We start from the raw sequence: 16413 nt of genomic DNA on the forward strand, positions 1-16413 counted from the left end.
GTCTCAGCCCCCCTCTCAGAAACTACGCAAACCCAGGTTTTGTTAAGAGGTCGTTACCAGGTCAGATCGGAGAGAGACTCTACTTTTTTTTTATTGATTCAGGTTTGGGCTGTTGATAACAGACAGGCCGTTTTGCCTCTGCTGGAAGGTCAACTGATATGTGTTTTTGGGGCCTGACTATGTTTGTGTTGTGGTGCCGTTGGGAAAGCACACCGTTTCCAGAATTCTCTTTGATAACATTTAGGTAGAAAACGTTGGAGTGGTTGTCTAAAGCACTGAAACAGTATCTATTAATTTAAATCGTTAAATCTAGACCGTCACCTCATGACCAAGGAAACTAGAAAATTGACCCTTTTAGTAATGTTTTTTTAATTTACCCCTGGGCCCTGACATATAATAGCAAAGTAGAAGCAGAGAACATTATTTCAACTATCCTTGCTTAGTCTATTGGGGGCCACAGAAAGGCTGAAAGGCCGAGTACGTCCTGCTAAGACCCAGGAGGCCTCTCATATGCGGCAATGCTATAATGAGCACTGCCTGGGGATGAAGAGCAATGCTTTGATATTACATGCATCCCAGGGAGAGCTGAACCCTTTAAAATCTGCTGAAGTCTAATGCTACCACTCCCCTTTAGGATGTCCCACCGACCTCTGCCTCTAACCAAAGTTTGCGGTATTGGTCAAGCTACACTAAAGAATTGTTAAAGTTGAAAACAAAGTCTTGTCCAGGGAGATTGATATTTCCCAATATTTAGCTATTTTGAGATTATTGTATCAGCCAATAACCTTATACACTGTCTAGGTATAGCTACCAGCAATGGTTGCTGAAAGTGTCTGTAGCTTTTCTGAATAGCGTAATTAAGACTTGGTTTATGATACCATTCCATGTAACTTTTATGTTGTGGTCTCAGAGGTTGTATTTCGGTTCCTGGTTCCCTCAGAAACCGAGCCCTCCTGCTGGTCAGCATGGCCCAGACAGCGCAGACCTGAATGATTGAGTGTGAGAGGAGATCCCTGCAGTCCGAGTGAATGCCTGATGGAGTCAGACAATAGCCTGTTCTCTCTCTGACACTTTTAGTGGGTGCGCGGTAGTAAAGTAAAGACTGTTTATGGTTGCTGGCCCATTGTGTGCTGAGCAGGTTGTAGGTCCAATGGAGTGCTTTATTGTCCTGCACTGGTGTTTACAAGAAACTGTAGAGAGCTGGCAATGCTGTAAGTGTGCAGAGGGGGGCAAAGTCGTGTCTGCAGAGTTTCCCTGCACAATGAAACTCAAAAAACGATAGATCGATTTGTTCTAAGACCTTTCTGCCATATTTTTGCTGTTCTGCTGGTCTTTTTGTTTGGTGCATCACTCTGGGAGCACTACGGGTATTAAGAGGTTATCAAAAACAAAGCCTTATTTCATTCAGCTGTGTCGTCATCTTGCTTGGCTAGCCAAACCTGGTATTTGAAAGTAGGAGTGAAGACTTTTGGACTGAAAAATGCGTATGACATTAGCATTACTTGAGTAATGTTTACCTTGTTCATATCTCTGGAGCTCGGGGTTGGCAAACACCCATTCGATAGGAGACGGGCTGAATTCCTGTGGCCCTGAACGTTCAAGAGTAGCCACAAAAGATAAAAGGTCTAAACAGAGAATTAAGCTTGCGTAGAGCATTATTATCTCATAAAGCTTTATTTTACATGGATTTCACGTTGCCTGGAAGTTTCTAGTAATCCTGAAGACCTAGAATAACAGGTTCGGGTGTTTAATTCGAGCTAGAGCCAAACGCTGCTAGAAAGTGGCCCTCCAGGAGAAGGATTGGACACTCCTGACGTAGATAATGAAGTTCTGAAGGTCAGTGCAGGAGAGTTGCGGACAACCCACATGAACACGTTCAGATGACCTTGACCGTTCAGGGACCAGGTGCGGAGGGCACTGTTTGTTTACTTTGCCCTAACTAATAGTTCCAGACTGGGACAAATTTGCAAAGCATTTAGGAGACTAAGGGCCAATCCCAATTCTACCCCTTACCCCTTCACTTTCCCCTTCCCCTCTGTTTTGCGCGTCCACGTGAAGGGGTAGGGCTGTCCCAATTCTCTTTTGGTTGGAGGGGGAGGGCTAGGGTGAAGGGCCAGATAGCCCTTCAAACGAAGATTTTTCGGGAGCACACTTCAAACGAAGGGGTATGAGAAGTGTCACTGCTAACCCAGGCTGGCTGCCCAAGCGACAAAGGAGACCCATAAATTTAAGGATTTGTGGCTTTGATAAGTATTATAACGACAAATAATGATTTGCTTTATGTTACATTCAATATTGTGTTCATATTTACGGTCAGTTTCTTCACAGACACATTTGTAAAAAAAAAAAAAACGCTAAAATTACTGTAGTTTGCTAACGATAGTCCCGCAACATATTTTCGTCGTCTCCAGCTATTTTCCGTCTCCCAAGAAAATAGCTGTAACCCACGTGACTGAGATAACTGCAGCTGTCGACAGGATCTTGGAAGTTGTGATAAACATCGGCGCATCTCCTGTGACGTAGGCGCTAGCGACGACTTATAATGACGTTTAACGGAGGCGTAGTGGTGTCCCATTTCTTAGGGGAATATTTTCACCCCTACACATTGCCACTCTGTTTCAAGGGTCAAGGGGAAGGTGAAGGGGTAGGGCTAGGGGAAAGGGAAGGGGTAAGGGGTAGAATTGGGATTGGCCCTAAATCTGATCATTTTCTTTCTTGCTTTCTTCCTTAATAGGTGTCCGGTACAGCCAACAAGGTCCTGGTGAAGTGAGTTCCTCCTCGACGATCAATCACCATAGCAGTAATGCCATGGTAACCAGCCAGTCAGTATTACAGCAGGTCTCTCCGGGTGCACTGGACCCCAGTCACAGTCTCCTGTCATCTGACTCCAAGATGGTGAGCACTTCTGAGCCCAGATAAGATAACGCATGCCTACCCTTGACACAGAAACACAAAGTAGGGCCTAATAGATACCTACCTTCACCCAGTAAGTGGGATTACAAATGCTGCATTGTATCTCCCAGTGCTAAACTTAGAGGCAGAAGGCAGGCCTTGGCCCATAGTGCACCGCAGGGCCGACCTTAGCAAATGTTAGCCAGTGGAAGTGAGAAAGGGGCACGGCCGTGCCTGTGCCAACAAACCTGACAAAGAAACATTCTGTTTGTATTGATTAAATGCCCTGCAGAGGAGGAGAAGGGTGGAGTTGTGCTTGTTCTCTGTTGGTTGAGTGACACTGGCGCTCAATGGAGTTCGTTATCTGAATACTAATGTTTGAGTTGGGCGAGATGTTCATGTAGCTTTTTGTTTCAGGACAATTTTCTATGCATTAATTTTTCCTGCAAGGTTGCGGTGTTGCGTTATAGGCTAAATTCATCATGCTTTAGAGTGGTTTTCTGTCAATGGCAGCGTAGGAGGAAGGGAGTATGACAGGAGCTTATCTGAGTAGTCAGACGGTTGTCTGAGCATGGCCGACTCTTAACTCGGCTTATTCAAATAAACCTCTGTGTCTCTGTCAGGGCTCCGACACCTTCATAAGATAAGAGTACAGTTGAAACAGTTCTGACAGAAGCATTCATTCCAGTCAGTCCGTTGAACTATCGGTGCATTTTCTTCACAGATCTCTGTATCAGGTGGAGGTCTTCCTCCAGTCAGCACCCTGACCAACATCCATGCATCTCACCATGTGCACCAACAGACCCCCAACCTCATAATGCCCCTCTCTGGAGTCATGGCCATCGCACAAAGTGAGTGACCCACCTTGCTTTCCTTTTCAGATTCTTTTTACATTCTCCACTTGACGCCTAATTGTTCTCGCATCCAGGTTTGAATACGTCGCAGGCACAGACGATACCTGTCATCAACAGCGTTTCAGGCAGTCTGGCAGCTCTGCAGCCGGTGCAGTTCTCGCAACAGCTAAACGTCCAACACCAGCAGCTCATGCAACAGTCAGCAGGCCACATGAGCCAACAGCCCTTCATGGCCTCCGTCTCACACTCACACAGTCAGTCCACGTCGTCTGTCCAGTATCTGATCTAGTCAAGTTCTTTCAAATACCTGTTTATGTGATTTTCTGTTTGTGTTTTCTTTACAGTGTACTCACACAAGCAGGAGCCACCCCACTATTCTCACTCGTCTCGGTTTCCCCCCACCATGGTGGTGACAGATGCCAACAGCCTCAGTACACTGAGTTCAATGTCCTCCAGCAAACAGGTCAGTCACCCACAACATTTACCAAGACAGACTTAAGTTTGTTAGGCTACGTTCAGACTGCAAGCAAATGTGGCCCATATCCGCTCACAGTTTGCTCGCCTCACAGTTTGCTCGCCTCACATATGACAAAATTTGCTCAGATCAGCTTTTCTCATGACAGTGTAAACAGTACAAACCAGGTGGAATCTGATCTTTTATATTCTGATTTGTGCCACTTCCATATGTGGGACTAAATCCGATACAGGGCGGCTGTTTAGCGATGCGACCGCAGTCTGAACAGTCATATCGGAATTCACGCAGAGCAACATTCGTCACAATTCTGCACTCATGAGAGTCACTTTTTTACATACCCAACGTTTTCAAGAAAGTCTCGAAAAGGTAGTCAGGAAAGGACAGGACTCATAAGTATTACAGTGACAGCTCTATGTACAAGCAAAACATGACGGCTCGTATTATAAATGTTTAAAAACTCTAAAAACGCAAACGCAAGTCACTTACTCAAATGTCCGCCGTGTTTACTTCCGTATTCCAGTTGTGTTTACTTCCGTATGCCAGTTCAGGGCCATGATTTGTTCACACTGGAAACTAATATTGGCCACATTCAAACAACAATGTGAAGAGCTGTACAAAAAAATCTGATCAGGGGCCGTATTCACAAAGAATTTTAAGGCTAAAAGTAGCTCCTAACTGGTGAATTTAGGAGCAACTCCTAAAAATAATGGGCGTGTCACTTTTTTATTATTTTGACATATTTAGATTTGTTGCGTCTGTGTTACAGTATGTTCCGCATGATGGCCCTGTCATTTTTCCTTACTAATAGTTGGTCTGAAAGGCATTGTGAATAACTTTTCAGAGAAAACTCCTAGCTAAAATATTTTAGTGCGATTTAGAAGTACTCCTAGTGGCAAGATAAAATTCTTTGTGAATACGGCCCCTTAACAATAAATAGGGACACTAAGGTTCACTGTGTGAATGTAGCCTTAAATCTGTTCTAACAGAGCTGATTGGTTTCTTTGTGGGTGCTCAAGTCTATCTGCATGTCTGTCATATTTCTGTAAGCTTCTTATGAGTAAATAAAGCCATGTGGGATGGAATTGTTTACTGTAATCACTTTTAGCTTCATTAAAACTACAAAGATGCTTATGCCATGATTCACAAACCTTGTTAAGCCAGCTACTATTAATAGTTTTTTTTGCTCATCTGCTATATTCATGACAATCAGTTGGGCAAAGTAATGGTGGCAAAGAGGAAAAAAAAAAGATCCTAAGAATTTTTTTATTATTGAATTGTTTTCATACTAGATTCCATTTTTTTTTTTACATATCTGTACAATATTACATTACTACATAAATTAGCACAGACCCTACCAAACATTAACAGATTTTTTAAATATTTAATCCACAATCTGTCTCCATATACTGGCAAGAGTATTTTGATTGTACAGATACAGTTGATTGTCAAAATATTGCTTTTAAGCTCCGTTTATCAACATTTAATCACTAACATTTCTTAAAGTGATCAGCATAAGATTTCTGGATAGGACTGATGTTGAGTTTTTCAGTTAGAAAAGGCCAATGGGGTTTTTATCAGGCAGAGAATCTGCACAAAAACCCAACCTGCTTCAGTGTCTTTGTTTAGCTGGGTTTGTTGCACATCTCGATCAGTGAAGCGAACCAATGTGGATACTCCTCAGAATTCCTATTTCCTTTTGAACAGCTTGACCAATCAGTCACCCGTGATCCAAGCCTGAGCACGACTTGATTGATGAAACCGCCTTTCGCTTTCTTTGTCACACTTACTTTCTTTCTTTCTTTCTTTCTTTCTTTCTTTCTTTCTTTCTTTCTTTCTTTCTTTCTTTCTTTCTTTCTTTCTGTAAAATTATTTTAGAAATTATTTTGTAAAATTATTTAGTAATTTTTTTTAGTAAAATTAAAATTATTGAGTAAATTAAATTATTTTTATTATTTATTAATTATTTAATTCTTTAAATTGTTTAATTATTATTTATTAATTATTTTATTATTTTATTATTTTATTATTTTTTCAAAATTATTTTATATATATATATATATATATATATATATTAGTTTTGTTTTACAGTTTTTTTTTTTATATATCTTCCTTTCTTTTCTCACTCTTAATGCAGTCATTCCTGAGTCCATTTTAAGTTCAGGAAATGATCCTCACTATTAATCAAAGCCCTTGTGCTCCTTCGGCTCCGCTGCTGTGGATGGGAGTGTATGAAGTAATTACGTCTTTTCCCCTGCGCTCTGTGACCGCTCTAGCCTGAAATGCGGTCTGCAGTCGCCGCTTTTACATGGCCAATTTCCCACGCTGCCACATCACTGGCAGCACAAACCCTGGTGGCTTGAACCTCCTGCCAGCATTTGGTTCACTTATCAAGATCTTGTCTCTAATTCTGAATAATATGCAAATGTCCTCAATATTTCACTTGTGTGATGTCGGTTGAAAGCATTTAGATATCCCAGGTATGCGGTCCCTCAACCCCCCCACCCCCAAAGTACCGAGAGAGCAATTTCAAGCTCTTATCAGCCTGCTGTATTTGGACTGGGTGGTGCAGTGGGCACTTTGGGGGACATTACAAACCACGCTCTGTCTTTATAACCCTCCTGTTTGCCGAGCTATCCCACTCAGCCTAACAACAAAACCTCACCTCCGTTTGGAGACCTGCATCTAATGAGTGTAGTCTGAGCAGCTGGCCGGCACCTTTATCAGGTGCGTCTGTTTGTCGGCCAGCGGGTCACGACAGGGTCACCTGCCTCTCCCTCTCCAAAGAAAGAGTAAAAACACCCAAAACAATACGAAAATGTCGGTTACAATGGAAAAGAGCGCACAGGGATGAGGTATATATTTGGTCAGGTGTGGCTGATAAGGACATTCCACCCTCGCAGGATTTGTTCACATTTCATACGGAATGCTTATGTGACCATTTCCTGTTTCGCTCTTTATTTTGCAGTGTCCGCTGCAGGCCTGGTGAGCGTGTACACCTGACTTCCTCGATGCCTAGCAACAGGAGCACATCGTCCTTACCTCCATTCTCCCTCATCGTGCCCGTATCTGTGGCAACCCATAATAAGTGCTCGCGGCACATTGGATGAGGAGTTTGTCAATAAACCAGGGGCTGCGGTGGAGGGCAAGACTCACAAGACCGAACACTGTCGGGTTGTTCAAGAAGTCTGGCAATTAACGGACGACCAACAACGGTACAAACTTTAGTGACGGTATTTTCCTTCTCAGTGATGGACGAACCATATTAATGAACATGGGTGATCCTGAAGAACAAACAGATGGTCAGACAAAGCTACAGATACAAAACTGCACCAGAAAGGAGTGTTCCTGGAATAAGAGCACAATATGTTTCTAGATGTGCTCAGTGAACTGTGTGAAACAATGACAATCAGCCAATGAAGCATCTGGAAGCTTTTATGTAACGTATAACTGTGATGCAAAAACGTCTTCCTTTAAATCTGAATGCTCAGACAATGTTCTGTACAGTTGGATGTAAATACAAGCAATTATTATGAAGGATATAAATATTTGATAATCCATGTGGTGTGCTTTTATCTGTCTAAACATGTAAACTGTGATTTAGGATGTGACAATCTAAGGAACAGGTATGACGTATTGGAAGAGTGTGCAGTTTCCAAAGGTTAAAAGTGAGGTAAATGTTAAAGCACATTCAACAAAACCTGAACCTATCGATCTAACTTTAAATCTGGTTTTAAAATAGACGCTACTGTCAATGTTGACTATTTGCGTTGGTGTCGTCAGATAGATAAGACTCATCTTTCAGATGGAGGAACTCAGTATAACAGACTCCCATCCAACGAATTCTGGATTCATTTTATGGGTCGATCAGAGAGACTGATAACTCTTATCCGCATAGCCGGTCACCATCTTTGTGATACCGAAGGGAACGGCCATGAATCATGACGACGTGCCTTTCTAATCTAAATATTGATCTACAATCAAACTGTCATTGTCATGTTGGAGAGATATGTGAAAAAGAGCGTCCTGTTGAATTGGTATGTTATTGGACAGTGTAATTGTTATCAGTAGGAATACTGATTTTTTTTCATGAAAGTTCGCCGTTCGCCATTTCGAACAGTATTATTTGCTCACACACAACTCTGAACTAACAGGAAGCATTGTGAAATAGTTTTTATTGTGGTGCTTTACTGGTCCATGAAATGAAAACTGACAATGTCATTTTGGTAAACTGAAGAAACTAGTACAAACGTCCCGTTTTAGTCCCATCTGAGAGTTTGAATACTTGTCAAAATGTCACTTCGATGTTCTTTTTTAATGTTGTTGACTATGTTCCCACTGCCAGTTGACCTGAGGTTACAGTACTGGTTTATTCTCCCGTTTATGCTGGATTTATACAAAATGTGATTCTTTCCACATTGTATTATTTTTGTATAAAATGAAATCAATCTTTTAAAATCACTATTTATGCTTTACATAAAAAAGTTTCAAGTAAAGTTTTTTTTTGCTCAAGATTGATAACAGTGGTCTGTCTCTGATTTGAAATGTGAAAAAATTCCGTATTTCTTACACATTTCCTCATACTGAATATTATAGTGTAGTATTTGCCAAGCTACAGTATTATAAATTTTACTGTTCTTTGCTTAGTTTTTTCTTTTGAACACAATGATTTTTATGACATGGGTGTTAGGAATGTGTTTCCATTCAACAAGGGCCCATTACCAACCAACCCCTCCTTCCTGCGCCAAGCACTATCTGCCTTGTTAAATCCCATACACTTTATAGGACACGTGACTTATTCTGTGGTGTTCTTAAATATTTTTAGTTTGGACAATATTTTGACGATTTAAGTCCAGGTGCTTCCCATTCATTTCAAATATGTTGTGTTTTGTATGTTGTTCAGCAGCGTGAGAGAGGATGGAGTGCATGTTTGGAAGAAAACCTCCCTGTTGCTTTTTGTTTTCCTCCTACAGGTCTGAAACAACAATTTTTAAAATTCCCCACATGGCTATTACTAAACAACTTGGAGGATGAGCCGCACATTGTTGATGGAAACGAAACTCGTGCCAATGCCACACAGAGTGAGTGACCATGTTTTTGCTGTAGGGTAAAAAATGATTTGTAATCACAACATTTTTTCATTTGTCAAATCAACTTAAATAATTTATGTAGTTCAGATAGCATAATATTTTGAGTTTCTGGTGATTAAATCAATCTCATTCATTGTATTAACTAATTTTTTTTCATTTCAATGAACTTAAATTTTGAAGGCAACCAGGTTACTTCATTTTTTAAGTTAAACCAACAATATATATTTTTTTAAAGTGCATGGGAAAACATGATGGCTCCATGAAGGCAATAGACTAGGCTAGGCGGTTGTACTTAGGTGGACTAAGGTATAGGCCTACTTGCGCACAACATTTATTTAGTTTACATGGGTCTATTTTAATAAAACAAGAAAGTGGTGTAGCTTAAGTGATAGTCTTCTGTTTTTATTTAATGAACGTCTTGTTAATCATGCCTACATTTGGTCTCGGTTTGTAGAGATTACTTTATATTTTGTTCTAGTGACACTCCAGTATGAATAAAAAAACTGTAATTGAGTGTTTATGGGAATATGTACATTTCAGGCAGGTCATGACCTCTGACCCTTTTGTTTTTTATAACCATGTTTTTTTTTTGTCATCTTATAAATTACATTTTTATTACCTTTTGGAGAAAAATATTGGATGTTTCAAATATGTTTTGAATATGACCAACAATTAACGTGTTGACTACGTAATTCCATAGCCAGCATTTTGCATTTCCTAAATACACCAAATTAAATAATATTTTTACACGTTTGAAGGGTTATAGTATGACTGGCAAGGATGACCAATAAAAATAAGTGATATTTGCAGATGTTTCTTTGTTTTCCTCAAACATCACATCTCTGACACCGTTGTCTCCTTGATCACCAACTTAAAAAAAAAAACTTTATGACGGGAGAAATTGTTGGAAATTACATCCTAGATGTCACAGACAGCCCCATTTTTGTATAAAACAATTAAATATGCACATATATAATAATGCCATTAAAATTAGTTAATGTCTTTGAAGACATTAATGTCTTATATATGTTAAGACAGTAATGTCTTCAAACAAAGTTAATGTCTTTTGAAGTTTCAGCATCATTACATCAGCCTTCGGTGTTATGATCCTTCAGAAATCATTCTGATGCTGTCTTGCTGCTCAAAAAACATTTTCTATTATTATCAATGTTGAAAACAGTGTAAGACATTTGAACTTTTAGCAGAAATAAAAATTGTTTTTAGAGACACCTTAAAGCACATTGTGTAATTCTCTAGCTTGATGACGTGCTAATAGCAGCTCTGTAGCAATGTTACCCTTCAAAACTTTTTTTTATTATTATTTTTTTCAGTTGAATGTGCCTCAAAGACACTCATGGAGTTATGAAAGAGAGCGTCCTGCTGGGTATACACTTGTAACCCAATGATGTCGCCCTGTTTGGTTATCAATGAGGCCTTTGATTTTGCTCCCAGGGAGCCACTAAAGATCTTACCGCTGCTCTCTTTTACTGCGCTGGCCTGAAAAGAGCAGAGAGAGAGAGAAATGCTTATTAGCATTCTGAGGAGGTGCTGACTTAACAATGCAGTCAACAACAATAATTATAACCATTGTATTAGTTCAATTTACGGCCAGCGCTGTAAAAGCTGGCCTGTAATTCTTGGCAATGGAAAAAATACAATAAAGTGCTAATATTGGTGGAATGACTTCAGATTTATGATGTTGAATGTGGTGTATTTTGTGGTATAGTATAGCGAAACAATTACAGACTTTATATGACCAATATTTAGCTGATTATTACTTGATGGTTTGTCAAAATGCAGGGGAGAGTGGGGTAAACTGTGCCACTTTTTGTCACATGGAAGATGAAATGAGATGTATAGAAGGAAGTTTTTGTCATAAAATATCATGTGCATCTTTCAATCACAGGCAGTTGTGTTTCATTTTCAGTTCAAACATATAGACTGGGCCTTCGTTTCCGAAAGGGACTCAGAGGTCAACATAAGAGCAAGATGGACACACAGAGAACATAGAGATGGGACAAAGGGACAGAAAATGGAAGTTACAACCTGAATGTTGCTGTGTGTTTAGTGGTCAGAAGAGAATGGGCACTACATCAACTCCAGCTGGGCCCCAAAGGGTTTTAATGGGCAGGAGAACCCAGCAGGGGTCAGAGGTCAGGAGGCCAAACTCTTCCAGGGCTAATTGGTAACATTGTGTCAAACTGAGATCAAAATTCGCCTTTGAAGTTCTGAATCTGAACAGTGTATAACACGCTTGGAAATTTTATTATATAAGGTAATAAAACATAATATAGACCTTATGTAGCCCCGCCCTTTTTCAGCGCTGCGCTCGTTGTCTTTTGACTTCCGGTCTGTGGTATTTTCACAGCGATCTTGCAGTATGAATGGACTGCTTGTAAAAAAAAAATTCCTGGTCAACATTTGTTAAGACATCTGCTTTACAATGCTTATGATAAACATTACAAAGCTCATGATAACTTTTGTTAACTCTACAATAAGCAAATCCACTTAACCAACTTCTCGACAGCAACCGCAAAACCGGAAGTTCAAAGACAATATTCTAAAGATAACTGCGCCCACGTTTCTCTGGTGCATAAGGTATAAACAAATTCCATAGTATAAACTGTGAACTATTTATATATATATATATGATATATATATATATATATATATATATATATATATATGAAGAGTTCAGATGCAAAAGCCTCTAAATGCCATTTGAAACTTTCTTCTTTAATGATGATTTTTATCAAACTTGTATATTTAAGTTCAGTAATTTCACTTAAATAACAATTAATAGGTAATTATCATTGCCATTTAAGTGAAATTACTGAACTTATATATACAAGTTTGATAAAAATCATCATTAAAGAAGAAAATTTCAAATGGCATTTAGAGGCTTTTGCATCTGAACTCTTCATATATATATATATATATATATATATATATATATATAGTTATATAATTTATAACTATATAATTTCCAACACTTTTGATTATTTAAATAAATAGTTATGTTTTGTATTCATTGTTATTCATCCAGTCTTCAAAAAAGGAAAAAAAGAAAAGAAAAAGGAAACAACAAACTAGAAATTCACAAAGTTCATAAATTCAGTTCATAAATATCCAAAACACACAGTCAGTGAATACATCATAAACAGCTTAATGGCTTGACAGGCTGACAGTAGCTGGAAGACTTGAAGCAAAGGTGGCAGAGAGGAATAAAAATGTCATTATTAATCACATCATTGTTCTGCATCTATTGAGGGGAAGCACATTGCATTCAAAATACAATGATAGTGAAATCCTCACAGATGAGAAACATGAACAGACATTTTCATGACCCCACACACGCCGTGAAGGAATTCATCATTCCTGCCTGTGTGATCCTTTGGTAGTTTATTGATCAATTCTAAACACAAGGATTTTGGAATGATAATAGATCCATTCAAGCCATTTGTGTCTAAATGGGAGTGAATAAATCCAGCCTTTCAGCTCAGAGACGAATCATACAGTAAAAAGAAGTCCTGTCAGAGAGTAGTGTCCACGCTGATGCTGGAGCGGGATCCCGTGATTTATGGTGATTGGTGGGATGCTCTGAGTCACTTGTGGGTTAATGTTCACCTGGGTCACAGGGACACTGCTGGAACCTGCCTGTATTCACATCAGGCCCTCTGATGAGGCTGGCCTCAAGCTAAACCCACTACTCTCAGTGGGGAAACGGCGTCCTTCAGAGCTCCTCAATGGATCCTAATGGTAATGTAAGGTGGCTATTCAGAGAGCTGAATGGGCTTGGGTAGAAAAGAAATATCAATCTTGTCCAATGTATTAACACAGCCAAACTCAATAGCCCCCCCCCCCACCCCCCTTTTCCATACTATTATTCAAAATCAAAATAAATGAATAAAAAAATACTGTAATACTGTTTTCTTCCTCTATTCAGTTTAACTGCCCTAATGACTGATGATAATCAAGTAAATATGACATTAGCGATTCATTAGAATTTTAGTTTATTTTACAGCCAATGTATTTTCACAAAAACACTTGGCATAATCCTGTAGTTTCATCTAATTAAACATAATGAATACTGAACACAAATAATGTGAGGAAAATATCTGGGGACAGTGTCCAAGGACATTTTTAAAGGATTTGAGGCACAAACAATTATTTAATTTCCTGTCAAAAATAAATTCAAAATAAATACATTTAAAAAATCAAGCAAAATGCTTATTTATGCAAAATGTGCATTTATCAAATAACTAAATTTAGTAGCCTACAAAACTAGACCCTCCTAAGCAACATGATTGTATGTTTGAATGTTGTTGTAAATGTGGCCTATGTTTAATTAGTTTTACATTTTATAAACATTGCCTACTTTATTTACAGTTTATTGCTAAAATACCAAGATCACTCTAGGGTTATTATAGTTTACTAAAACCAAAACCATAAAAAACATCTAACTTTGCTTTAGGCTAGGCCTACTTGAAATCAATTAAACATGAACTTATATCAAATTCAATTAAATATATAAAAACTATTTTATTCCTGCTATAGTTGCCAGGACAATATTTGATGAACTAAAATAACAAAAACTAAAATTAAATAAAAATAATAAAAAAAAATCTATATAAAAAAGACTAAACTACTTTAATTAAAATGGAAAATATGAAATAAAACGAATAGGCTACGAATTATTAATAAGAACAATAATAGTATATCAATGATATAGTATAACACTGGACCAAACATCTGGATTTTAAATTGTATTTAGTCAAGTTCCAAATTTTGATAACTGGGCTGCAAGTGCAAATCTCATCCAAAAAAAAAAAAAAAAAAGGAAATTAAATTGAAAATAAAAATACACTAATAAAAATGAAATAGAAAGTAGAAGAAGACTAAAGAAAAAAAACTTTTCAGCCCCTATTTTGTATCCTTTTCGTGGAGGCCAAATTGACGTTTAGCTTTAGCGCCCCCTGGGAAAATCACTGTCTATGGGGACAATCCAGAGCCCATTTACGACATCTGGGACAAATACATAGACAGTATGGACAAATACTACAATGGCGCCATCGCCTGTGCAATTATAGGAACTGCAATGAGCGCAGGTTGTCGAACATGAGCAAAAACCTTTTTTTTCAGTCTATGGCAAAAACTGTGCTATTGTATTTACGAATGATAATAACGTGTAAAAATACAAACTATACAACAATTGAAACATACAAATGAAAGTTAAAAGGACTAAAGTTTATTATTGTATTATATAATAAATAATTTTCAAATTGTAACATGAAACAAAAAAAGTTGTAAATAAGTAAATAAAAAGTAATGAAAATAAATGCGTCAGATGAGGTGACGTAACTGGTGGTGTGACCCCGGAAGTGGCGCATGTCTGTTCTCGCCGATGACGTCATTTCATTGAGCTGTTTAAGATGGCGCTTCGGCCCGGAACAGGGGGAGGCGGCAGGTACATAATTTCATATTTTAATGCTTTGTTATTCATTTCTATCTACATGTATACGCTTTCTGAAGTCAGTATGTGATAATTCACGTGTCTGTTTGAAAATTAATCCGTTGATCCCGCAGTTTCACTTTATTCAGCAGCGTAACGTCTGGGGTGTAAGCTGAGTCTGATCAGCTGTGATGGTGATGTGACGTTTGTCATACTGCATCAGTATGATCATCCGTCACATTCATATTCGTTTCTTTTTTTTTGCCATACACGTGGATACATAACGATATTGATGTCCAAACGTTATTAAATCGCTTGTCAGCAGACTGACTAACATCCAGAAATCGATTTTTATCGGCCTCGTCTCAAAACCTTGTGAACTGCCCTACCTAGACTGAAATGTTTGCAGCACTGTTCACCTTCAGTGTACATGTATAATACAACTTTTAAAACATACAAATGTATTAATGATTTTATACATTGAATCTTTCCCCTCTTTGAAATGGTTTAACTTCATATTGTTAAATGGACAATAAGTCAGTAGTGATGATACATGGTTAATGAACCTTGAGTACGTAGGCTTACAAAATGACAACAGTATACGAAAACGATTACAATTGCTGTATTGTGCAATGCTAGGCCAGTAGTTAGCGATGTCAATTTTAATAGAAAAATTACACTAAAGACTAAACACGTTATTATACGCATGTGCATGACGTCGCTTTTCACAAATGAACTTTTTTGTTGTTTAAACTTTACACGGAGAAATTTCGCGAAATTTTTCATATTGTGTGGATTCAAGTAAGTGTAACCCCTCCATAGCTAAACTGTTGTTCAGTGAGTGAGTCAAATGTTGGTTCAGTGAGTTAATTCATTTAAGCATTTGTAGAACTTTCTCAGTTTGGTAACTACAAATTCTGAGAGTATTTTAAGAACGGTCCCATAAGAGTCATTTTTTCTTTAGTCGGACTACACTGTTTGCTGTGTATGTTTGGTTTTGTTCAATCTAAAGCGATGGACCAACCGATCAGAGCATTTTAGGGTGCCCAAATATTCTATTAGAATTGTCCATTCTGACCAAATATATATGATTTCTTTATTGATGTCCAGAATACTTTTTTAACATTTCAATTAATCCAAGATTCCAAAAAGATCATTTTGAGTATACAAAATGTGGATATACAAAACTTACTTGTCTGCGCAAATGCATTGGAAGTGTGATTCAAATATAATGCTGTAATAATATTAATGATAGAGAGTGATATTCATTGTTTGCTGGTACCTGTTATACATGTAAGATTCTGCAATGTTTTGGTATTGACTATATAAAAGTTAAAGGAATTGATAGACCAAACCATAGCCACCCTGATGACCAGCATGATGAATGTTTGGAGATGAGACATCAGGTACCTGATGTGGATCTGGTGACTTGACAGCTCTTGGGCTATATATATTCATAGTTGCTGCTATTCACGTTGCGTGTAGTTTTCTGTATCAACAGAGTATCGCCCTCGTGGGTGTCATTGAGCTTACAAATATTGATATCGGGCCAGTAAGTCACTTTAAATATTCTAAAGTTTTTACAAAGTAGAGCACATAGCTGTCAGACTCAGAATGGATGGAAAGTTCATGTTTTATTTACCTAAAGGGCTT

General features: G+C 38.2%; 2 protein-coding genes across 11 annotated transcripts in view; both read left to right on the plus strand.

Moving 5' to 3' along the window:
* The window catches only part of hnf1ba (HNF1 homeobox Ba), a 32027-nt gene extending 23297 nt beyond the window's left edge, over nt 1–8730 (plus strand). For all 4 annotated transcript variants that reach the window (XM_089121364.1, XM_089121363.1, XM_039671265.2 and 1 more), the window contains 5 exons: nt 2735–2895; nt 3617–3743; nt 3821–4000; nt 4091–4209; nt 7187–8730. In XM_089121364.1, the coding sequence (XP_088977490.1) occupies nt 2735–2895; nt 3617–3743; nt 3821–4000; nt 4091–4209; nt 7187–7207 (608 nt within the window). In that variant the 3' untranslated portion in view covers nt 7208–8730. The remainder of the gene's footprint in view (nt 1–2734; nt 2896–3616; nt 3744–3820; nt 4001–4090; nt 4210–7186) is intronic.
* A 5956-nt stretch (nt 8731–14686) lies between these two features.
* synrg (synergin, gamma) overlaps nt 14687–16413 on the plus strand; it is a 48890-nt gene continuing 47163 nt past the window's right edge. For 6 of the 7 annotated variants that reach the window (XM_039670443.2, XM_039670445.2, XM_039670446.2 and 3 more), the window contains exon 1: nt 14687–14775. In XM_039670443.2, coding sequence (XP_039526377.2) covers nt 14741–14775 — 35 coding nt within the window. In that variant the 5' untranslated portion in view covers nt 14687–14740. The remainder of the gene's footprint in view (nt 14776–16413) is intronic. The other variant, XM_039670450.2, reaches the window with a different exon arrangement.

The sequence above is a fragment of the Pimephales promelas genome, chromosome 16 (genome assembly GCF_988280905.1).
Source record: "Pimephales promelas chromosome 16, fPimPro1.hap1.1, whole genome shotgun sequence".
NCBI classification, from domain to species: domain Eukaryota; kingdom Metazoa; phylum Chordata; class Actinopteri; order Cypriniformes; family Leuciscidae; genus Pimephales; species Pimephales promelas.